Source organism: Lynx canadensis, chromosome F1 (assembly GCF_007474595.2).
Source record: "Lynx canadensis isolate LIC74 chromosome F1, mLynCan4.pri.v2, whole genome shotgun sequence".
Taxonomy (NCBI): domain Eukaryota; kingdom Metazoa; phylum Chordata; class Mammalia; order Carnivora; family Felidae; genus Lynx; species Lynx canadensis.
The window spans coordinates 62,910,471-62,935,091 of record NC_044319.2 but is presented as its reverse complement, the minus strand read 5'-3'; the positions used below and the strand labels follow the sequence as shown (position 1 = coordinate 62,935,091).

Here is a 24,621-nt window from a genome sequence, read left to right as displayed (position 1 = left end):
AGCTATGTTTTGAGGGAGCCAAAAGTTATAGGTGGATTCTCAACTGCACGGGGTGGGGGGGGTCCTACTCCCGCCCCCCCCCCCCCCCCCGTGCTGTTGGAGGGTCGAATGTAAATCTGTCTTCCCGTCACTGTCGCTATCCAGAGGTGGCAGAGCCCAGAGGAGACTCAGCAGGTTTGAAAGCCGGAAGGCCCCCCCCCACTTCTACAGGTGAGGGGAAGGCCAAGGTCAGAACTCACCTGGCCGTTGCTCTCTCTGCAACCATCTGAGAAACTCATTCTCTGATTCTTCACGTTTCCAAAGGTGGATCCCATGATGAGGAAGCGGCCTGGGGAGTCCTGCCTGAGCTCAGGGAAGCCGCTTCCGACCACCCGGCCTCGGGCCGGGGTCACGCTCCCCATAGGCCCGACCACCTTCCTCTTCGTCCTCCTTCCGGCCTGTGGGAGCTGAGCTGCCGCCCACCTGGCCCCAATGGGCCGTGGGGCCCGAGGGTAATGAGCTCACACACACGAGCTGCAGCTGGCACCCCAGGCGCCGGTCCTCGAGGCTCTTGGCTGGAGGGCCAGCGGGCGAGGACGCCCCACGGAGGGGCCGGGAGAGTGCCGCTCGGGTGCGTGGCCAGGTGTTTCCAGGCCGGAGAGTCAGCGAGGGGGCGGGGACGTGCCCTTCGCACCTGCTGACCACCTCCCCCCGGGGCCCCGGACCGCGACGTGACCAGTCAGGGCAGCCGCTCCCCCGGCCCAGGCAGCACCACTGTCCCCTCCCACCTAGAGGCTTCTCAGGCCAGGGCCCGGCTGGGCAGGGGGATGCGGCCTGTGTCCCGGGATCCCGCGCCCCCAACTCGCGAGCTGGGCCCCTCGGAATTAACTCTTTGGCACCACAGCTGGGCCCTGACCGAGCCTCCACCCCTCCTGACTGCCCCCGGTTGCCGGTCCTGTCGCCCGGCCCCGAAGGCCACCCTGTCCCGGAACCCTGGGGTCTGAGGCCTTTCCGGACACCGCAGGGCAGGCCAGCTTTGAGGTTAGGGCCGAGGCTTGGACAGGAAGCAGCCCGGGGAGCCCTGGCATCGTGAGGACAGCAGCAAAGAGCCGAGGCCAAGGGCGAGGCATAGGTCACAGGGGACAGATATCCCGCACTGGACTCGGCCGGCCGCCCAGCGGAGAGGTCGCCAGGAGTGGGTGGTGGGACGGGCCCCGGTCCAGCAGGCTGGCAACCGTCAGCACGTCACTTTGCAGGGACGGACGGAGAAGCGGACGTTTTCATGCATCACCCCGGTCCCTCAGAGCAGCCCTGCCTGGGGCTCGAGTCTCTGCTACGGTTTCCAAGTCAGGGCCCGACCAGAACACCTGTGCCCCCCTCCCGCCGAGCGGGGCTCTGGACACGGGCACCAGCCGCCATCTGTTTGAACCCTGGACACGCCACCTCTCTCCCTCTAACCCTCCTGCGGCCGCCAAACCTGACGGGCACCTGCATTTGCTGAGGAAACTTTACCCACGCAGCCCCGGGACACAGAAGTCACTGGGTGCAAGCGGAGGGCGGGGTGGGGGTGGAACCATCTGGCCACACAGGGAGGATGGCCGCAGCCAGGGGATGGCTATGCGGGCCGTGTGTGTGTGTGTGTGTGTGTGTGTGTGTGTGTGTGTGCGTGTGCGTGCGCGCGCGTGCACAGGGGGCACCTGGGGTCTGTACAGAAGGACTCTCCGGGCAACTGCTCCCCCAACGGTGGGGGGCAGGGGAGGTGGGGACAGCGTGGTGACATGATGTGCCTGACTTCCAACCTCATCCTTAGGGTCGGCCCTCTTCCCACAAACTCAGGAGTCACCTGTCGAGGCTTCTCAGTCTGTTTGGTGTCGTGAGGAGGCCAGCGCAGGCCGGTGGGCTCAGCGGCGTCTGGAGAGGGCCCGGGCCTTCCCTTCCTGCACACGCTTCCCGGCGGGGCGGGGGGCGCTGCTTTCAGAGCGGGGCCGAGTCCCCCCCTCAGGGGAAGGTGGGCAGGGAAGCCCCGCGGAATGGGAACATTCACCACGAGGATGAGGAGGGGGAGGCGGACTGAGCAGACTGATCCGGCTCCGTCCAGACCCCCCTCAGCAGGGGAGGTGGCTCAGGGCGGGTACAGCTCCGAGGGACAGGATCGATCCTGCCGGACACAGCCACGAGGAACAAAAACGCGTTTGGGGGGTGGTTTTACATTTCCTCTTTATTTAAAAAAAAAAAAAAAAAGCATTTTTCTGGGTTTTTAAAACTTCTCCAATACATAAAAATTTTCCCGCCCCTTAACGCTTCTTTCTCGCCTCCTTCACCCCTGCTCCTGGGGCCTTCGGCCTGCAAGACCCGGATGGAGAAACCTTTCCAACGGCCAAGATCCGGGAGCTGGAGGGGCTGAGGGTTTGAAGGAAGGTGGTTCCTGGTCAGAAGGAGAAGTTCATTTGCACACAAATATAAACCGTGGAGGATGAGACCAGCACATACGTGTATGGATTGATCTACAATCCACTTAAAAAAAATAGACCCAAACTGTCATTTTACAACTGCAATATTATACAAAATATTATATATTTTTTAAACAACACACACCCACCCACACACACGCGCGCACGCACGCACACAAGGCGCCGGGGGCCCCTCTGCACTTCCGCACGTGGGGACGGGCGTCAGTAGGCGAAGATGACGTGGTAGGTGACCTGGTGCCCATTGTCCCAGGCGTAGAGCAGGCGGTCCTTGGGGTTGTAGTCTATCTGGGTGGTGTACGAGTACTCGTTCTCAAACAACAGCCGGGGCACGATCTGCGTGTTGGTGTGGGTGTCGAAGGCGTAGGAGATGTTGGCGTTTCGCTGGTTGTGGCTGTCCACGGCGTACAGCACCCCGCAGATGACGAAGCAGTTGCCGTACAAGTGTCGCCGCAGCCCCGTGCGCCACGTGGTCTCCTTCTGCGTGCTCAGGTCCGCGGCGTTGAGCTTGCTCAGCACGATCACCTCCTGGCTGAAGCCCTCCTCGTCCAGGGCCGGGTAGATGAGCCACAGGCCGTTCTCGTCCACGGCGAAGTCCACGTCCGAGTGGCCCTGCCACCGCCAGGGCGTGGCCTCCTCGTAGGCCACGTCGTGGAGCATGGCCCAGGCGGCCACGAAGCGCTGCTTCAGGTCGTACTTGATGATGTTGCGGGTGAAGGCGCGGTTGTAGTAGAAGGCGCCGCCGTATACCACGTGACCCGTGCCGATCCAGCTGTAGGGCAGCTTGTAGGAGTTGCTCCAGCGACCTGGGGCGGGGAGGGGGGGGCAGTGTGATGGGACCCGCCAGCGGCTAGGGGTCCGGACCTGGGGCTGCGTCTCCGCTCTGCCACTTATGGGTTTCGTCCAGCACACGCCGAGCCTCCGCACGCCCGCCCACCACCCGCGGTTTCCAGTCCCAGGGCGCTAACCCTCGAGAGCCCAGCCCGCACCCCACCCCACCCCGCGCCCTTGGAGGGGGAGGGGCTGTCACCGCCGGCCCCCTCCAGTCCACGACCCAGGAGCTGTGCGCAGGGAATGCGGGGCGGGCAGAAGCGGGCCCTCCCGCGACCAGGAAGGACCTCTCGCCACCGGAAGGCGGAAGGCCCTTCTCATCCGCCCCGTGGTTCCGGAGATCTGGCCGCGATGGAAGCAGGAGGGGGGAGGGCACCCACGAGGGCCTGCGATGGAAGTAGGGGTGGGGGGCAGAGGCACCCACGGGGCCCGCCGCCCGTACCCTGTTTGAAATTCTCCAAGTTCCGGAACTCCACCAGCGTGTTGCCATAGTAATAGTTGGTGACGTAAATCCGCTCATCCTTGGCCAGGGGGTCCTTCATCCAGGCCCCTTCGTTCCGCCCGTACGTGTTCTGGGTGATCGGCCCCGTGATGGTGGACAGGGTGTCCTTGCACCTTCCTGACGGCGGAGACAGGGACGAGGGGCAGGGGTGAAGGGGGACCTGAAGCCAGTGCCCCCCTCCCGGGTCTGACCCCGTGCGGCTTCAGCGGCCTTCGAGGCGCCCAGAGCCGAGACGCCTCGACATCGTCCGCTCCTCCTCCCATCGGTCCTGCGCTCTACTCACTCCGAGCCACCTGCTGCCACCATCCCCACTGCGTTAGTGTCCCGTGCGGGCTTGTCAGCCCTACAGACTCCTCCCTCAAGGATCTGGGCTCCAGAGTTCTCTTCTGACACCACAGCCTCCTGTGAAAAACCATCCTACTTCTACTGGATTCCATCTGTTCCCACCGTGCTATGAACGAGCCTCTCCGGGACGTCATTTCTCTGCTGAGTGACCCTGGTGCCTCCCGCTCCGCCCTCCAGGTCTCCCCCACCTAGAACGGGAGCACCGCGGGAGGCAGGCAGGGGGCTTCCTCCTCCCCCACGGTCCTCAGGATACAGCATCTGGGTGGATACGTGGCAGCTGGGGAAGCCCGACCAGAGCTGAGCAACTGGCCTACTGCCTGTGACAGGGACGCGGGGCTCCACCAGCCGCTGAGCTGCCCAGAGGCGTCTGGCCAGGCTGTCTGGGGCCAGGTCAGTCCCGGTTGAGCAGTGGCTTTCGGTGCCCCTGAGGCCCACCCCCTGGGTCCTGGAGAGCTGTCCTCAAGCCCGTGCCCCTGTCGCAATGGTGGGCAAGATGCCAGGGTCCCCTTCTGGGGAGCTGGGGGAACAGGGGACCCAGCTCCACGTCAGGAGCTGCTTGGCTGTAGGCACCCCTTCTAAGCCAAGTCTGCCTTCGTGGGACAGGAGCTCAGTAACGTACCCCTGATGGGCTCTCTGGAGTGACCTCTTGTGCCCAGGAGGGGCCCTAAAAGGCCACGGGAGCCACGCTGAGTTCTAGACCAAGTGGAAAGCCTGCCGTGCTTAATATGTAGCGTTGTTATGTAGCGAGCACAGCCCTCCCAGATACTGAAATGATGTGCGACCACTGAGGACGTGTGTTCTTTCTGTCCCCGCACTGGTGGGCTAGGGAGGAGGTGGGAAGGTGAATCCAGCCCTCACACCGCCCCCCCGTCCTGCTCCTCCCGGCCGAACACCCCCACCTGCCATCAAGACTGGCGTGCGCATGGGCGAGAGTGATAAGAGTAACTGGTCCCTGACGTTCACCTGGGACAAAAAACAAAGGCCTACAGTTCAGATTCAGGGTGCTCTCGATTCCAGGCCACGCTCATTTCCAAACTGCTCCGATCCGTTCCATCCATCCTGCTTCCCCATTAGTGGGCTGAGGAAGGAGCTCGAGCTGGCAGGACAGGCAGGCACAGTGCCCTTGGCCCCGGGCCCGGGGCAGCAGGCGGCCGGAGGTGGGATGAACATTGTTTCCCAGGCGGGCCCCGCGGTGGGGTGCAACTGGCAGGCTTCAGGCAGCCCTGTGTGGGGTTCATTAGGTCCCGATCTGACAGAGCGGAGAGGGATTCGGTCTCCGTTAGACAAACAACAGAGCCGACCAGCCAAAGCCTCATTCCCCCACATCTGAGCTCATCTGTTCAAGACAATAAACCAGAAGGCTAGAGCTGAGCCCAGGCAGCGGCGTCTGATGGAAAATATCTCGTTCCCTTGCGCCGACCGGGGGTGCCGGCTGATAGGTGGGGAGGCCGTGCTTCCTCTGCGCGGAGGTGAGCCCTCGTGTGCCACCCCCAGGGAGGAGCACTTCTCGTGTCCCCTCTCTGACCAGACTCAGGAACTGCCGATGAGCCCCCGGGAGCCAGGACTCCTCTGAGTTTTTTGAAACACTAGGGTGCCCTGGGCAGCCCGCTAAATCCCTACAGGTCCCGTCTGAGCCCCGAGGCTCTGCTGCGGCTCCCGAGGTGGGGGCGGGGGCGGGGGCGGGGGAGGCTTTAGAATCTGTCCCAGGGTTGGAGCCAGAGGCCTGGCCTTGGTCTTGGCCCTGCTACTGACCCCAGAGTCTGTGTTACCTCCAAAATGTCATACAGCCTTAATTTCTTCTGCAGTAAAGCGAGCGTAATATATGTCCTACCTACTTCACAAAGGTGCTCGGAGAGAATCCACTCCGATGGCGGCACGGTAGGCCGAGTCATGGCCCCAAAGACACCCGGGTCCTAACCCCTGGAACCTGTGAATGTGACCTAACATGGCAAAAGGGACTGTGCACATATGATTAAGTCAAAGATCTTGAGATGGGGATATCCCGGATTATCCGAGTGAGTCCCCAGTGGCTCAGCAATTCGCTTATAACAGGGAGGCAGGCGATTTGACAGGAGGAAGCATGAGGGACGCAACCACCAAGCCAGGAAAGGCAAGATACGGATTCTCCCTTGGAGCCTCGGGAAGGAATCAGCCCTCCGACATCTTGATTTTAGCCCCCGTGAGACGCATTCCAGACTTCTCACCTCTAGAATGGTCAGAGAACAAATTTCCATTGCTTAAGCCACTAAGTTCGTGGCAATTTGTTACAGGAGACATGGAAACTGAGGCGGATGGAGTCAGCTCTGGAGTCAGGCGTCCCTACCTCTGTAGTTAGACGGAGTCCCAGCTGGCAGGCGCCCAGGACCTCAGAGAGAGGGACACGGGCCGGCAGGAGGGCAGAAACAGCGGGCACACACGCGCGGTTTCAGAGCACTTGAAAACATGTTCAAGGTCAGTAAAACCATGAGGCCCAGACCCATCACCACGGCCTGAGAACTGGGGCCGTTCGGACGCTCCTGCCCTTGGCAACAAACTGTCAGCCTCGGAGGGAAGACGCTTCGTGTTAACAACTCTCTTCAAGGACAGGGAGAGAAAGGCGGGAGGGAGTTCAAAGGAGCCACAGGGGAGACGGGCTCTCTGTGACTCACGTTACAAGCGTCCCCCGCGCTCAGTGACGGCAGACGTGTACGAAACCCTCTCTAGGTATCAGCCCCTTTAATCAGACACTTCGGTGGCTCTCCTGCACAGGGTCCCAGGGGCTGAAAACAAGGGGCTCCTCCCCTGAGCACATGCACCTCCCGCCCCCGAGAAAGGCACCGCATGCCACCCAGTCACCACACCAGGGTCCTGGTCCCTCCTGCTGTCTCCTCCTCCCCCACCTGCAGGTGGCTGTCTCCCACCTCTCCCTCTCCCCGCCTTTCCCCTCCCCACCACTGTGGCTTAGTTCAGACCTCACTGCCTGTTTCCGGGGTCACTCCGGTTACCCCGCTGGCCTCTCTGGCTCCTCTCTGCCCCTTTCCACCTCCCCTGCCCCGTGGTCACGAGCTGTTTTCTGCTTAAACCCTTAACCCGCCATCGCCATCACCGGCCACCGTGGGACGCTGACTGAGCCCCTATCCCGGCACGCCTGTCCTCCTGCACTCTATCCCTGCCCCCGCCGATCCCCACCAAACTCTGGTGGCTCCGGGGGCCAGGCGGGGACAGAAACAGGTGAAGCGGGGGGGTGTGGGACGACAGGCAGCAATATAGAGGCCGTGGTGGGTTGGGAGAGCAGCTGGCCCGAAGGCATCCAAACTCAAGGCTGTAAGAACATCCTGGGATGAATTCAGCCCTCTGGCCGCCAACTAACTGCCTGTGTTCGCGGGCTGCCCTCTCGGGGTGCACAGGCCTTCGTGGCCTGTGATCTCTGTGCCATCACAGCGGGCCCCCGCTAGGAAGGGGCCGCCCTGGCTTTAACGCTCTGCTGTCGCCATCCTGACGCTCTTGATAATTTTACCTGTGACCTTGTTTCTAGAAGCGAAGTCTAACAGGACCGTGGAGCGCGTGCACGTGTACAGGAGCACGCAACACGTGTGTGTCTGCCTTCCTCGTCACCCGTTTGCACGCGGCATTTGCTGGGTCTGATGGACACAGGACTCCGGGGGGACCCACCGTGCGCGGGGGTTCAGCCAGACTCGGGTGAGCGCGTTGCCCCCACGGCGGAGCCAGGGGGACCCGCGGCCCCAGAGGCCGTGCTTTCCCCGGGAGCCAGGACTTAGCGGAACGTAGAAGACAGTGGCGCATTCAGAAACGTGAAAAACCGAGTAAAAGGCCCTGTGTTATTTCTTGTGTTACTTCCTGGGATTAGCCAACGACCGACAGCCGGTCTTGTTAGCCTTCCCCACCCAGCGGGCTGGAATGGCGCGTCCTGCCATCACGCGCACCTACCAGGAAGGAAAACAAAAGAGCCGAGCGGGCTCCGTGCGGCCTTGCACCGTCCTGCTAAGAACAGAATCCGCCTGCATGAAGGGGCTGTGACGTAGGAATTGCGTCATTCTGGTGACTTCCACGCGGGAGTTAAAAGATCTTACATTCGCATTTAAAACTGATGTTTCACGATGTAAACGTGAATGGTAAAACTCACGCGAGTAATTTGAATCTTTAGTATTTCTTCACTTACACTGGCACGAAATAGCAAAGAGAAACAGCATGAGAGAGAGAGAGAAAAAGAGAGAGAGAGAGAGAGAGAGACAGAGTCACCGCAGAAGAAAGGGAAAAGCTTCTATTCACTACCTCTCGTGACGCCCCACCCCCCGCGCTCTCATTCCGGACGAGGCTCCACAAGTCACTGGCCGCCCCGACCATGCGACCATGCCGCTCCCGCAGCCCCACCTTCCTGCTCGGCCCGGCCAGTTCTTCCTCATCCTTCGGGACGGCCGGTCCAGCTCTCTTTCCAGGAGAGAGTCCCTCGGACCCAAAGCACCCCATGCATCCCTCCGCCAGAACTGGAACGATGTTCTCGGGTCCCAAACACGAGCGGGGACACTACCTCGCCTGAGTTGTGAACGCCTCCTGCACCTGCCGCCAACCTGCCGAACACCTGCCTTCCGCTGGGCATCTCAGGTCCCGCCTCAACAGCTCCCTACCACTTTCAGAGTTGAGGCTGCGATCCCTTTCGTCATCAGGCCCCGTCCCTGTTCCCCCCCAGCATGTGCCCTTGCCTGGGGGGCTTCCTTCACGCCCCCCAGGCAGGTGGCTCTGCCTGCAGGGGCTGCTCTCCCCCCACCCCGGGGGGCCGTATGCTGGGGGGCCACGCCTGGAGATGGGGGTCCACAGTCAGAGCTGCTGTCGGCCTTGGCCGGACCAAGAACATCCCCATGTGCACGGCTCCCTCAGGCCACACTAGCCACTTGTCCCCGCCTAGTCCCCCTGGGACGTGAAAACAGCTCCCGCCCTTTCGGGCACCAAATGAGCCTTTTCCTGGCAGAGAGAGGAGGACTGGATTCCTCAGCCCCTTACAAGGAAGCCTCCACTGCATATTCCTGCTTCTAGGCCCAGGGCTCCTGCTTGTGACTGAGGTTCCCTGTGGCTTCAGGGGGCCGCTCAGGTGACTGGGGACAAAGCAACTGACAGCAGAGTGCCCGTGGGGTCGGGGAACGAGCCTGTTAGGTGGCAGGTGGCGACTGGGGCAGTTTCTGTCCGGGCACTGCGGGGGGTCCGGCCAGCACTGCTCCTGGCCCGTCAGCACCACCTTCCTCATTCAGCCCAGACCGGCACCCCCTGATACGTGGCAGGCAGGGCTGGTCACCCCACCCATAACCAGAGGGCCGCCAGACCTCGGGGACTGTTAGTGTCTCGGGCTTGTGGGGGAGACCGGTCTTCACAGATCGGGTTTCCTGGGTTCAACGAGGAGACGGGCTCTCACGGGTACTGTCGTCATCCTGACGGTCCCCTTGTCTGCTCCTCCCCTCTCCTTCCCCACCCCAAACCAGCCCCATGGAAAATCTTGAATCAGGAGCTGCAGCTGTTGGAGTCTGGGGCTCTGCAGAGCCTGGCCCACGTGGCATAGGCTTTTCTTCCTCTGCAGGAGCCTAACAGCCATCCCCAGGCCCCAGGTTGGTGGCTGACCCCTCCCCAGGCTGCAGGGACAGTGGCTGACCCCTCCCCGGGCCCCAGGATGGTGGCTGACCCTTCCCTGGAGAGTTGGCAGCATCTTTCCTCTCCTGGTCCTACAGTGAGTAGACTTTAGCCAATGCTTGTTTTCATAACCAAAAGTTAATTCTGATTTACTTGTTTTTGGAGTTTTTCTGAAAGGTTTACAATTCTCCTGAGGATCATGGTAGACATTTTAGGACATCACAAAATCAGATTTGGAAAACATGGCATAGGACGTTCCTTTTAAAAGCAGCCCCATTTAAAACTGCATCTCAAATAGCTCAACATCAAAATTGCCAGACTCATTAAACAGCAAACAGCCTCCACGGGCAGCACACTAGTAGCCTGTGTCGGTTTCAGCCAAATGGTTTTTATTTACCTGCAACTAGGACACGTGGGTGCAACCTGGTCTAACTCAGCCGGGCACAGACAAGCAGGGGTCTGCAGAGAAGGTTCCGGAAAGGAAATCCCATCCACACTAACAACAGCTCGAGGGAGCCACCTGACAGCGATAAACGATTAAAAATGATCCCCCAAAACGAGCCAGCCAAGACCACGCCGCCGGAGACACAGAACTTTCCTCTCTCTGTGCCCCCCTCTCTTTTCACCCCTCAGTGTTCGGAGAAAACACCACCTGTATGTTCACATCCCTGTGTTTTCTCTGCAGTGGACTCCAGAGGCAAGGTTTTTCTTCTGGAAAACCCTCTGGGCCAGTCTTTAGGCAGACCCTTATATCCTCTACGTGCCGATGTCATTCTGGTTAAACAGAATACTGAACAGCAAGAGAAAATGATTTCCCACCTCGGGCTCCCACCAGGTAAATGGCCATGAGGACGCCAGGTTTCTCCCGCCTGGGCCTCAGCATCTCAGACAGGCTACCAGAGGTGGACAGAGTCCTAAGAGCCCCAGAAAGGCACGTGTTGGCAGCTACATTGGGGGCAACCACCCGCGAAGGCAGGCACAGCAGAGAACCCCACTCCTGGCTAGCAAGTCACCCAGGGAAGAGCTCTCAGGCTGATAAATAGCATCGCTGAGGGCACACAGGTGTGCCGGTTCACCTGTAGCCTGTCTTCACCGTCAGTATCTGAGCCACCCGTGGAGGGACAAGTCTTCTGGACGAACTGTCCCTCCCACTCAAGGGGGAAGCGGTGGGGGTACAGGGGCACCGGGAGCTCACCCCATTCAGTGCTGATCTCGGGGCCATGAGCATGGTCAAGGCCGCCCAGAGCCAGTGCGGGAGTGGAAAGCTCGGGCTCAGACCCCAGGACGTTCTGCAGAAATTGGGTAGGACCTGTGGCTTCAGGATGGACTTTCCACGCAGTAAGGAGCTGCCGTCTACACTGTGGTCAGCTTGCTTCCGCCACGGAAGGGAAAGGAAAGGAAAGGAAAAAAGATGTTCTCTCCTGTTCCCACCCCAACCTCTGCGGCCCAAGAACTGCCTTCTTCTCAAGGTTCATGAGATTTTGCCCTGGGGTCTATTTTTCCTGGATATTTCCCTGCTCCCACTCTGCCGTTATTCTGGGATTTTCCCCCAAGAAGAATCTCTTGCCGTATCATGGCCTGATAAACCTACCGCAAACAACAACAACAAAAAGCCATAGGTTTTCACGCAGATGACAGTCTTTAGCAGATTTCTGATTTCATGTGAGACCCATAGAAAGGCAGGGATTTGGCCAAGGTCACACAGCTGTCAGCGGCCAGGACCAGACTACAACCCAGGTGTTTGCTCCCGGCAGGTGCTCTGTCCACCACCTGGTCCAACAGCAGCTACCAGCACCTTGTTGGGAGGAGGGAACGGGAAGAAGGAAGACCTAGGCAGAAGGCAAACCATGTCTTCCGCAAAGCTCGTGCACTTTTCAACAAGTATTTTGATGAAACTATGATTCAACAGTGTTTTCATTCACTACCCGTGGTGACTTAACTAAAGTTGGGTGTCGTTCTCTTTGGGAGAGGCACCTGTGGCTCCCACCTCCTTCTGTTGTCGACTTTCCCCCACCCCGTGTCCCACGGTTCCCAGAGTCCTCCTGTGGCCGCGGAGCCCCCAGAATGGGGCACAGAACAGGGCTGCACTCCTCCATGCTTCTGGGACACGTTCTGCTCCTTTAGGCCCAACAGAACGCTTCCCTTTCTCTGTTTAGAAAACTCCTGTTCATCCTTCAAAACCCAGCTCAAATGACGCCCTCCTCAGGAAAGCTCCCCCAACCTTCTTGGCATCCGGGCCAAGCTGGTGCTCCCCTTTCCACTCCTCTGTTTCTCCTCTGTGAGAGCATTTGCCACACGGTGCTGCGATGTCCCCACGCTCTCCAAGGCCGCCGCTCGTGATCCCCACGCTCTCCAAGGCCACCGCTCGTGAGATTTGGCCCTGGGGCCCGTTGTACTAGTTACTCCCCTGCCCCCTCCCTGACCCCACAAATAGGAACCCCTTGTTACTTCACGGCCTGGTAAACCTCCTGCAGAAAACTTAACTCAGTCATTGCCAAATACCCAGTCCCCACTACAGGAAAGCACACCAGTGTTTACAAAACTGACCAATGCAGGCGGGGCCCTGGCTCCGCTGATTTCGATTTACTCTGGAAAGGAGCTTCCCACCGGGCTCGCCGGCCACACTATGAACGCATAAACCCAGGGTCAACCTGCGGCACTGGCCGAAGACGCAACTCCACTCACTCTCCTTTCCGGAGAAGTCTGACCATCTGGCTCCTGTCTCTCCATTCAACCTCTCCCCAGGCTCAGCCTGTTACCGTGTGAGCGGAGACAGGGCCAGGCAGAAGGAACTCACCTATGACATTCCGGATGTCATCCTCCTCCTCCGGGCTCAGGGTGGGGCTGGCGGAGGCCCCGCCCTGCCCCGTGGCAGCGTCTCTCCCCAGCGGGTCTGTCTGGACTGTGGTGGGAGGCACCAGGGCCGTGGGTGGAGCCTCAGTAAATGCGTCCCCAGAGGCCCCTGGCACGGAAGCCGAGGCCGGAGGCTGCTGGGTGGCTGTGTGGGCCACGGTGGTGGCTGGTACCTGAGTGGAAGGTTCCAGGCCTGCCCCCGTCGTGGGACCTGGAATCACGGAGGAGGTCTGGAGCGGGTCTGGGAACCGCGTCGCTGAGGGGGACAGGGTGGGGTCGGGGGAGCTGGGATCTGAGGGCGAGGCCGGGGCCGAGGTCTGCATGTGGGTCGTGCCGGTGGTGCCCTGGTGGGTGGCCACCGGCCTCCGGGGGGCGCTGGTCAGCAGGTCGTTGTGTCTCAGAAGCTGATCTTCAATCAGCAGATCCACTCCGTTGTCCCCACTGAAAAACTCGTCTTCTGGGAAACAAACAGAAGGTCATCTGTGATTCGGGCGGAGGAGCACTGTCAGGCAGGCAAGAGTATGCGATATTCGGCAGATTAATAACAAGGTTTCTTTCCTCGACATGACGGCCTGATTCAGAGATGCAGCCCGGCTGGGATTGCAGAAGAGGCAGGTGGGAAGCAGCGGAGATGGGAGGGCTCTGCATCTCCTGGAGGGTCTCTGAACAGACCGCCTCTGGGCTCCACCCGGTCTCTGGGGCACCGGGAGGACGCACAGCCACGACCTGAGCTGGAGGAAGTCACCCCACCCCTGTCCACTCCCCTGGCAGACACATACGGAGCACATTCAACAACGGTGAGCAGAACAAACATCCTTCCCCTTCATGGAGCTTCTGTCCAATGGTGCAGACACTAAACAATAGACAGCACACTTACAGTGCTTGGGGGAGAAAGTCGAGGGGGGTGAGGCATGCCCTGGAGCAGGGAGGCGAAAGGAGACTTCCGGTAATGGATAAAGTGGTCAGGAGGGAGATGAGCAGAGGCCCTAAGGAGGTGAAAGAGTTGGCCAAGCAGCCATCAGAGGAAGAGTGTTCTGGGGAGAACAGCAGCAGTGCAAAGGCCCTGAGGCCAGAACCTGCCTGCGAAGGCTGAGGAGCAGCCAGTGTGGAAGAAGCAGAGGGTGTGAGGGGAGAGTAACAGGTGACATCAGGGAGGACACAGGAGCCACGTCACATTGCGTTTGGCTGCTGTTTGGACTTGAGTTCTTCTTGTGCATGAAATGGGGGACTGTGCACGGTTTTGAGCAGAGAAGGAATATGAGGAGGCAAAGATCTCTTAGGACACAAAGTCTAACCACAGATGAAATAAACAGAATTGCATTTCATCTGTTTGTTAAAACCACCATTAAGGAACTGAAGCCATGGGCAGGGCAAAAACGTTTGCAGTACATACAATGAACAAAGGACTGTTCCAGAATATGTAAAAGGAAAAAAAAAAATCCCATAAGTCAGTAATTTAAAAAGACAGGGGCGCCTGAGTGGCTCAGGTGGTTAAGTGTCCGACTTCAGTTCAGGTCATGATCTCACAGTCCGTGGGTTCGAGCCCCACATCGGGCTCTGTGCTGACGGCTCACGGCCTGGAGGCTCCTTCGGATTCTGTGTCTCCCTCTCTCTCTCTACCCCTCCCACACTCATGCTCTGTCTCTGTCTCAAAAATAAATAAACATTAAAAAAAATTTTTTAAAAAAGGCAACAAACATGGTTAAAAATGGGCAAAGGGCACCTGGGTGGCTCAGTCGGTTAAGCGTCTGACTTTGGCTCAGGTCATGATTTCATGGTTCGTGGGTTTGAGCCCTGCATCAAGCTCTGTGCTGACAGCTCAGAGCCTGGAACCTGCTGTGGGTTCTCTCCCTTTCTGCCCCTCCCCTGGTTGCACACTCACTCTCTCTCTCTCTCTCTCTCTCTCTCAAAAATAAATAAACATTAAAAAAAATTCTTTTACATGGGCAAAATGACTATGCCAACAGCTAGGTGAGCACCAACTGTGAGGAGGGACAGGGGAGAAGCCCAGGTACCCTGGAGGCAGGAACAGGTGCGGCAGGGGCAGGGGTCTGAGCACATCATCCCACCTCCAAGCCTCAGTGTCCTCATCTGCAAACTGGGAAACCAGGCTGGGGGGTGGGGGTGGGGGGTGCACAGAAGTCCCTTAAAGCTCTGCTGTGTGATCTTCTACAAGCCCAGAGAGGTCAAGTGACTTGCCCAAAGCTGCTCAGCAAACTGTGAGAAGATACAGCAGGAACTCTGGATAGTTCGTAACCGCAGGCAATTTTCCCATGACCCGGCTGGCCCGGAGAGGCCACGGCAGCAATCGGACCCCAGAAGGGGCGTGTGGCTCAGAGGACGTGCAGATACACAGGGTGCAAACGGTGACTCCCCGCCCACCCCGCCGACCCCCAACTCACGCTGCTCTTCGATGTTGTTCTCCTCCTCCGGGACCTTGGCCTTGTAGTAGGTGATGCCCCGGATGACGGTGGGCTTGGAGGCCGGCCGGCCCCGCAGGGGGACCTGCCTCTGTAGGGGCCGCTGTGGCCTCACCACCTCGGGCGGGGCCAGGGGCCGCGTCTGCAGGAGCTCGATGGAGTTGATCTGCTGGGACACGGTTTCTTCCTGCAGAAACCGCTCCTCATACTGTTCAGAGGGGACACAAGTTAAGGTCAGGTCACTGGCCAGACAGGCAGTGGTAGGCGGAGGGACTGCTGGAGCCGGGACACTGTCCTACGTGCTTTACGGACGCCAACCAATCTTCCCCCGAGTCCCACGAGGTAGGAGCTATTTATCACTCCCACGTACACATCAGGAACCTGAGGCACAGAGACGTCATGTAAATTGCCCAAGGTCCCACAGCAGGTAAGTGGTAGCAGCAGGATTTGAACCCAGGCCCTCTGGCTCCAGCACGTGTCTCTGTAACGTCCACGCTGTGCTTCCCAGCCTAGGGCTGCTGCGTGACTTAGATTTCATTTCAGCTGTTTCCGGGGAGGTCTGTGTGTGGGCCACGGTGCCCAGGCTGGAACGTGAGGCCCGAGAACCAAGATGCACCCCTCGGGACGAAGCTTTTCCCTCCATGATCAGAAGGAACTGCTCTACAGCCTCCCCGACGCATCCGGGATAAAGTCCAAAGTGCCTGGCCTGGCATTTTCCACCCTCTTAAGCACAGACCTGGACCCAGCTCAGCATTCCCCTCTCTTGTTCTGCGCCCCCAGCCCCAACCCTTCCTTGGTGCTTGAGTCACCTGGCTGACTCCTCAAACTCTCGGCTCTCCTGAGCTGCTGGGCCTTTGCTCGGACTGTTTTCTCCATCTGGAAGGCCTCCTCTCTTCCCCCCTCTAGCTACTTATCATAATGTACCCATTTCTCAAGGCCCCGCTAACCTCTCACGTCCTTAAGAAAATAGTCCCAGCCCTTCTCGTTCATAATTAATCTTTGTTTCCCAGTTCTCACTCTGCACTTTGTGGCAGAAACTTCTAACCGACCACGTAAATCCCGTCTCCTTGTTCCTCTCTAATGGGAAGCTGGCTTTGTGGGAGGGGCCACGGGACAAAGTCCTGGCCGGTGGGGTATAAGTAGAAGTTGGTGGAAAGAGCTTTGGGAAGAGCTCCTTAAAAGGGAGGCTGAGTCAGCTGGAAGGCATCTTTCGCACTCTTCCTGACTGGTCTGGCCTGAAATGCGGACGGGCGGCTAGAGTAGAGCAGCCCTCCTGTGACGGGGGGGGGGGGGGGGGGGGGGGGGGGGTCTGGAGGATGGATGTCACTGATGGCACCATGAAGTGAACCACCCACCACGGTCTGCCTGCCCCTGGAGCCCTTCTACGCGAAAGAACAGCAGACTCGGGCCTTCTCCTCACGATGCTGAACACGGCTCCTAAGGGACACAAGTCTATCCCTTCTACCACAGCACCTCTCCCAGCCTGCCTTCCATGGGCATTATTTAAGAATTTGCCTCTGCAGACCATATGGAATAGAAGGACAGCAATCACCTCTTGCTCATTTTTGATGCCCCCGGCTGGGCGCTCCTTAATATTTACATTGAATTTCCCTTAAGTCATCTCTGTGCCCAACACGGGGCTCAAACTCATGACCCCAAGATCAAGAGTCACTTACTCTACTGACTGAACCACCCAGGCACCCCCCGTTGCACTGAATTTTTTAATCAGAACAAATCCCGAGGAACAGTCTACATTTGTGACTGGCATTGGGATTCTGTCAAATGATGCTTTAAAGTAGGCAGCCCATGACCCAGGCCTCTTTTTTTTTTTTTTTAAGTTCCGTTTATTTAAGTAATCTCCTCACCCAACATCGGGCTTGACCTCACGGCCCCAGATCAAGAGTCGCATGCCCCTCCGACGGAGCCAGCCGGGCGCCCCGACCTGGGCGTCCTGACAGCACCCTGAGGACGCTGCCGTGCTGGTTCTGGTCCAGCGGAAGAAGCGCCCCGTCCTCCGTGGAGCTGCTGCCCAGGGAATGGCCTCTTGTGTCCACGGTGTGGCACGCTCTCTAGGTCCTGCCTCGGTCCATCTGGTCACGTAGCCGCCCCCAACCCAGGATCCCGATCTCCCCCCACTGAAAACGACAGACTTTGGGCACAGGTTCCTGGGAGCTGAGTTCAAAGCCAGGGCCGCCCACAGGTGGGTCCAGTTCCTGAGGGGTGTGGCCCTGCCCTGCTCTCAGGAGGAGGGCTCCGGGGGCCCCATAGTGAAGAGGAGGCTTCCTGTCGCCCCCGAGCCATGGAAGCCCCCTCCTCACCACGATGAGGTGGGCAAGCGCCCCTAAATCCCGTTACCTGAGACCCCAGTGACATCCCCCCAGAGAAGCAGAGCCCACTGAGAAACAACACCTCTGTCCCCGGAGGCCCAGGGTCCTGAGAGGCAGGGCAGGGCCTTCAGGGTCACAGAATATGAGCTGGAGGAGAGGCAGCCCGAATGGCCAACTTTCTCACTTTGCACAGAGAGAAGCAAATAAGGCTCTCGTTCTGACCTTAAAAATCTGGCCTGGAGGAAACCTGGAGCCCTTCGCAACCACACCCCCAAGGCCGTACTGGGTTTTCCCGCGACAAAAGAGCCAAACCAGGTGACAGAGCAGACATGGCAGCTCTATGCTCCCTGGCATCCCGTGGGGACCGACTTCTCCAAAGCAGGGGCACCTCTCTGCCAGCCTCCCCTGGCTGGGGCCAGACAGCGCTCTAGAAAGGGGCAGGCGTGTGCCCAGGGGAGCCCCCGCTCCTGCCACCTGCCCCCTCCTCAATTCCCACTTCCTGCTGGTGAGCTGAGCTGGGCTAGAGATGCAGGGATACGTGGCCTGTGGGGAAGAATTTCAGTGGGCTCCCATTCTGACCAGACACGTCCCTTTATGGCATTTTTTAACCCTTACGACAATGAGGCAAGGTAGAGAGCACTTTACAAATAAGCAAAGAGGGGCTCGGGGTCATTTAGAAATTCGGCTGAAGGTCAATCAGTGAAGTGGCCGAGAGGGGCACTTCCGAATTAGGCCCAGGGCTGCTGTCTTTAGAGCCTGCACGCTTCCTCACATTAAGCCACACTGCCCACACCGGTGACCACGGGACGGACTTGTCTGCCATCCAAAAACTCGTCTACACCCCCAAGCCAGCGAGGCCATGGTCTGGCTACTGCCCAGCAGACTTGGGGATCCCTCATTTCCCACTGGGAAAGGAGGCTGGGAAGCTGAGAAGAGGCCCCCAAGCGCCTGACTCAGACGCTGTGGGCCGGCTAATTGCTGGACCCTGGCCTCCCTCCGCATTGCAAAAGCAGGTTGTCATTTCTTCATGGTAAACCCCAGGAACTGTCTTTAATTCCAGGCTCTCCGGGACAGGCGGGAATTGCAGTTCCTTCTCCCAGCCAAGCAGATGGAGTAAGACCATGGCGGCCTCTGCCAGAGAACATATAATTTCCCTGGATCCGCTGGCGACAGGCTGTGCTGGGCGGCCGCTGCCCCCACCAAGCTTTGATTTCCTCTCTCTGTTAATCCAAGAGTCTGTTGTATGACTTCAACTCCTGGCGTCCCTGTGTCCCCACTCCCAACCCGGCCCCCAGATCCCCTTGCCAGCCCTCCAGGCAACGACCTTGTCGGAGAGAGGCCTCCAACAAACGGCCATTCACCACGCCGAGAAACCCCAACATCATCGACGAGAACCCTGAAAATAACCACCGAACCCAGCACCCCATTTGCCCCCTTTTGAGTCATGGGGTTCGCTACAGAGACAGAGAGATGAAGCGGGGGGGCAGGAAGATCCTAGCCTTGGCCTTCCCCCTTCCCACCCCTCCCTGGCCCAGGCTCTACCCCCTGGCACGGGACGATTGTGCTCACCTCAGCAGCGTGCTGAACGGGGATTTCAGGAGGGCAAAGGGCTTTGCTGAGCAAGGACAAAACGGGTTTGGTGCATTTGATTTGGTTTACTGTTTGCCCTCAGGAAATATGAGCCGGGTTGCTGAACATACCACATAATGTATCATCAAGACAACAGACGGGTTCTCAGGCTCGGCCGACTGGGAAACTGGAAGCCAGAGAGGGCAGGGAATGCCGGACTCCGCCGGGCACTGGGCCAGCTCAAGATGCCATATGGGCTGAGACAGGAGTGGCTGGGTCCCAGGTGCGGGGAAAGGGGACCTCCAAGTTCCCTTCCAGCCCAAATGTCCTCAGCTTTTTGGTTTAGAAGCTCAGATCTGGGGCGCCTGTTGAGCGTCCGACTTCGGCTCAGGTCATGATCTCACGGTTCGTGAGTTCGAGCCCCGCGTCGGGCTCTATGCTGACAGCTGGAGCCTGGAGCCTGCTTGGGATTCTGTGTCTCCCTCTCTCTCTGCCCCTCCCCCACTCATGCTCGGTCTCTCTCCCTCTCAAAAATAAACGTTAAAAGAAAATTTCTAAGTTCAGACTTGTTCAAGGATGACCCACTAAGCTGACTAAACACATGCTCAGCAGCTAGTGCCTTGGGGACAACTAAAAATGAGAATAAAAATAATTGCTTAAGAAACATGGTATTTCCAAAAAATCATCAAAGCAGTCATCATGGGCAAAGCCAGAAAATTATTGGCCTTCCTTATACTTATTTTCTGGTCTGGAACTGGTTTTATTTTCAATTCCTTCTTGGGCAGGGCGCAAGCACCGTATGGTCTTCAGGGTTTCTGGCCTCCACAGTCCTGATCTGCCCACTGTCCTGCCTTCGGAATACATGTGCCCAGGATTTCCCCTAACCCACAGCTGCCGCCTGCCTGGCATCTCTTTTACGAGTCTCCAAGCGTTCCGAGCATCGGCTGACTTCCTCTCTTACCCCAGTTCCGAGCGGCCCAGGCAACAGGCTCCTACGCGGCAACGCCTAGCCCTTCTCCACGTCGCAGTGCACAGCAACGGCTCAGACGCTCTGAGTGTCCAAGGCCCTGAGCCCTGCCTGCCCCCCAACACCCTGCCGGGGGACACCTCGGCGGTACAGCTGGAATCCAGGCTCTGCCATCCACCACCGACTCTTGGCCCCGGTGAAACACTTCAACACTCACTCACGGAGCCCCTCTGGGCCGCAGAGTCAACCCTGCCCCATCACACCCACAGAACTGCTACCTAGATAAAATGACACCGTGACCGTGAAAGAACCAAATCCGGCAAAGCTCTGTGCACGCGTGAGAGCCATGCCAAGTCCGCATGGCAAGAGGAAGGTGACCGGGCACCGATGGGTTCCGCAGGTGGCAAGCGTGGGGCTCGTGGGGGTCAGGGCAGAGAGGGAATGGGCACAAAGCGGGCTGTGCTCGGAGGCCAGGGAGCCGGGGCCGTACCTCGGGGTGGGTGTAGGCGGCCGCCGCGTCCCTCTGCAAGGCCGAGCGGACGTCCGGCATGCTGTCCAGGAGGCTCTTAGAGCAGTTCTCTTTCCCCCGCTTGTTCATCTCCGTTCGGATTTCTTCCACGTCTTCTTTGATTTGCTCATTTTCCTTGGTGAGGTTTTTGGAAACTTCCTGAGAAGAGAAAAAATGGAAAAAAGAAAATCCATGATGAGGCGTCTGGGTGGCTCAGTCGGGTAAGCATCTGACTTGCGCTCAGGTCACGATCTCACGGTTTGTGAGATCGAGCCCTGCATGGGGTTCTATGCTGACAGCTCGGAGCCTGGAGCCTGCTTCGGATTCTGTGTCTCCCTCTCTCTCTGCCCCTCCCCTGCTCAGTCTCTCTCTCCTTCAAAAATAAATAAATGTTAAAAACAGTAAAAAAAAGAAAAAGAAGATCCATTAATGTGCTTCAGAGCTAGAAACGCAAAAGCGGGCTGAGAAATCGGCCAAGGAGTGACCGGGGCTCTGGAGAGGTCCGGCCCTGTGCTGAGGGCCAGATCCCAGGCAGTATTTCTGGGCCAGTACGGCTCTGGGGTGTCCCACTGCTGGACATGCCACCCCAAACTCCCATAGCTTCCCTAGTCATGACACTGCCTTGTCTCTAGGTCACCAGGACACCTGGCTCCTTTTCTGTCATTTGCACACGGTCGTCCTTATCCGGTGAGAACTGACACTACAAAAACTCCCACTCATACCCCATACATGTGTACCAGCAGCTCAATGAACGGAAGAAGGGTTTTTAAAGCAATTTTAGAAGAGGTGGTGAAGACATCTACTTAACCTGCATTTCTAATGAACACAAACTAACCCCCAGCACTTTGAAAGCATCATTTACATAGAAAGCCCACAGGCTGGTTTTAAACTTTCCTATTTACCCATAAAAACAGATTCCCTAAATGACTTCCACCTGGCAAAGGAATGGTGTTCCAGTCCTGGTTCACACCGGAAGGGACCAAAGGTACATCTAAGCCAACCAACACTGGTGAGTACCTCCTGTGTGTCTAAGGAGCAAAGCCTCACGATACCCCGGGGCTCTTGGTCTGGGGGTGCCGGGGAGGTGCCAACTATAACTGGGAAGAAGGTCCGCGTGGCAAGAGGAAGGTGACCGGGCACCAATGGGTTCCGCAGGTGGCAAGTGTGGGGCTCGCGGGGGTCAGAGCAGAGAGGGAATGGGCACAAAGCAGGGCCCCAGAGGCGGTGACGCAGCAAGGGATTTGAACCAGGGATGGGTACCGACAGGCTCAGAGGGGCCCTTCTCCTCTGGTTATTCTGAGGGAGGTTGGTTTACTGCACGGAGACCCAACACTGTCCTGCTCTGGCCTGCATTCTAGTTTGCATGAGCATCTGAGTTTTTATTTTTTAATTTTTTTTAACGTTTATTCATCTTTGAGAGACAGAGAGAGATAGGGTGCGAGCCGGGGAGGGGCAGAGAGAGAGGAAGACACAGAATCCGAAGCAGGCTCCAGGCTCTGAGCTGTCAGCACAGACAGGTGCCCCGTGAGTTTTCAGATGTGATGTTCTCCTTGGGCCGTGTTTATGACGTGGGTAGAGGAAGCCACCATGTAAAACAGAAGATGCATTTGCTTTCTGTCTTGGGGACCGTAAAAGCACAGACGTTGACAGGCACAGCCCTGCAGCCTGGCAGGACACTAAGTCCTAGAGGAAAGCCGCCGTAGCTCCGAGTGGGGTGTAGAAGTATCCAGGCCGGCAGTAACCCCCGGCATTGTGGCTCCCATGGCTCCCATGGGGGCTCCCCTGACCAGTCTACTAGGCCCCGGAACCACCGGCCATGCCATTCTCCTGGCATTTCATTTCACGGCAGATTTCGAGCACTGGAAGGGCTTGATGTGTTTTGTGGGGCTCAGGCTAAGCTCGTGTCTCTAAATGGCAGTTAACTGTGAGAGAGAAAGCCTCTGAGAAAGAAGTCTTCCTTAAGGAATACCCGGAAGGAGCAGTCTTACCGGGTGGGCAGTCATTCCCGATAGGTGTTATCAGGGGCGGTCAAGTGCAATGGTTAAGAGCATGGATTCTGGAGGGAACAGTCTGGCTTACATGTCAATGTTATTCCTACTTCTTTGATCCTAGACAAACCAAAGTCCCTGAGCTGCAGTGTCCCCAGGGGTAAAATGGAGTAATACTAGGATTTTCCCTACGGATTATTAGGAGTAAATAAGTGAATATATATGGGAGTGCATGGGACATGGTGATTATTTTTGATAGGATGTTGCAGCTGGGTGTTCTAGGCCCCTGCAGGATCCCAGAATTCAAGCCCTTCTCAGATGGGGAAACTGAGGCCCAGAGGAATGATGTGGTTTTCCCAAGATGATAGACACAAAAGTGGCAGAGCTGAGCCCAGCACCCGGCCTCCTGGCCCTCGCTTCCGCAGTTCACTTGTGGAACCACTAAGACGGCCGGGGGGAGGGTCCTGGAGCTCAGCCAGTTCTCTGAGCAGTGGGGAGCCCATCAGAGGGGCCTGTGAATGTTGCAGTGTGGTCTCAGGGTATGTGAGAGAATATGCATATGCAGAGAAATGCAGAAATGGTGGATTCCCCTAAGTCCTTGTTACACAAAGCATGTCTCAGGAACCTGTTAGGAGTGCAGTCTGGGGCCGTGCCCAGGCACCTGCGGAATCAGAATCTACGTTTTAACAAGACCCCCAGGCGATGTGCATACACATCAAAGTTTGAGAAGGGCTGTCTTAAATGTTGGAAGCTTGGGGTACATCTGCTGGAAACAGGGCCAAAATGTATGAAAGGGGCTGTTTTACCGGAGCCAAATATTTGGATTCACACGTTTCTTTTTTGTTTTTAAAGATTTCATTTTTTAAAAATTTCTTTTACACGTTTATTTATTTTTCAGAGACAGAGAGCATGGGCGGGGAAGGGGCAGAGACAGAGGGAGACACAGAATCCGAAGCAGGCTCCAGGCTCTGAGCTGTCAGCACAGAACGTGACTCAGGGCTCGAACCCACGAATTGTGAGATCATGACCTGAGCCTAAGTTGGACACTTAACCGACTGAGACACCCAAGCACCCCGAAACATTTTATCTTTAAGTAATCTCTACACCCAATGTGGGGCTTGAACTCACAACCCTGAGATTAAGAGTCTCATGTTCTACCGCGGAGCCAGCCAGGAGCCCCGGGATTCACGCCTTTCTGTACATCCACGAGCACCTGCTAAGAGCAGCGTCCACGCATCTCCCCCATGAATTCTCCACATCCTGAGGCAACACAGCCCAGCAGGCTCAGCGGTTCAGAGTGTTACTTCTTCATTAATGCATTAACGTGCTCAGTGCTGGGCACCAAGGGGTCCAGCAGAAGCCACAAAGCCCAGGATCCTGCTCTGATAAAGACCACCCTCCACTGAGGGGAAGAAAGCAATAAACAAGAAAGCACCAACTAGTGACAAGTGGAAGGCAGGGCGAGGTGACGGAGGTAGCTTCTGACTCCTCATCGAGGTCAATGACTCTGTCTCTAAGGTGGGGGCTGAGGCCCTCGGACTCCACTCTGGGTGGATCCCATGGCAGGGCCCGCATAGCCTCACGGCCAAAACAAGATTCCGCCTGATTCCCGAACACCCTGCAAGAGTCCGCATCGGCCTGTGCGCTCACTGGGAGGCAAAGGGGCGGCCCCCCAGATTCACCTGCTCCCTAGACCCCGGGGGTTCTAGGTCCCTGGAGGGGCTTCCTTCTCACTGATGTAGGAGTCCCCAGTGCCCTTTCTGATTTCAGCGAGGAAGCATTATTTTGGGTTTCGGCACGGGAGGGTTGACATGGCACGGCCTTGAGCGCCCACGGGAACGACAGAGTTTACTCCCCTGAATCAACACCCGGCTGGCGGTGACATCACCCCACCGGCCAGCCAGGCTGAGCCAGGCGGTGTCCCCCAGGACGGCACAGCGGCTCTACCTCCTCAGCCACCCGCTGACCCGGCCACCTCCCCCCTCCCCGGGGGTGCTGGCCCTGCAGGGCTCCCCACGGCCCCCTGAGAGTCTGGCTTCCCCGCGGGGCACTTCTCAGGAAGTACGGGGGAGGCTGCCCACACAGGGCCCTCTAGACTCAGCCCTGGCAGAACAGTGAACCCCATGACCTCATGCCTTGGGCTCTTCCCCCGGGACAGCTGCAACCGTGACGTCCGTGGCGAGTGCTGCTTGGCTCACGGGCAGCGCTGGCAATGTGGCGGAGGAGGCAGGCAGGGGGTCTACCTGGC

General features: G+C 58.0%; 1 protein-coding gene across 1 annotated transcript in view; it reads right to left on the bottom strand.

Moving 5' to 3' along the window:
• Positions 1-2,213: 2,213 nt before the first annotated feature.
• The window catches only part of OLFML2B (olfactomedin like 2B), a 36,015-nt gene continuing 13,607 nt past the window's right edge, over positions 2,214-24,621 (bottom strand). Inside the window, exons 4-8 of the mRNA XM_030302711.1 lie at positions 20,368-20,544; positions 14,997-15,222; positions 12,539-13,051; positions 3,721-3,897; positions 2,214-3,253 (exon numbers count right to left, since the gene is read on the bottom strand). Of these exons, the coding sequence (XP_030158571.1) occupies positions 2,652-3,253; positions 3,721-3,897; positions 12,539-13,051; positions 14,997-15,222; positions 20,368-20,544 (1,695 nt within the window). The 3' untranslated portion in view covers positions 2,214-2,651. The remainder of the gene's footprint in view (positions 3,254-3,720; positions 3,898-12,538; positions 13,052-14,996; positions 15,223-20,367; positions 20,545-24,621) is intronic.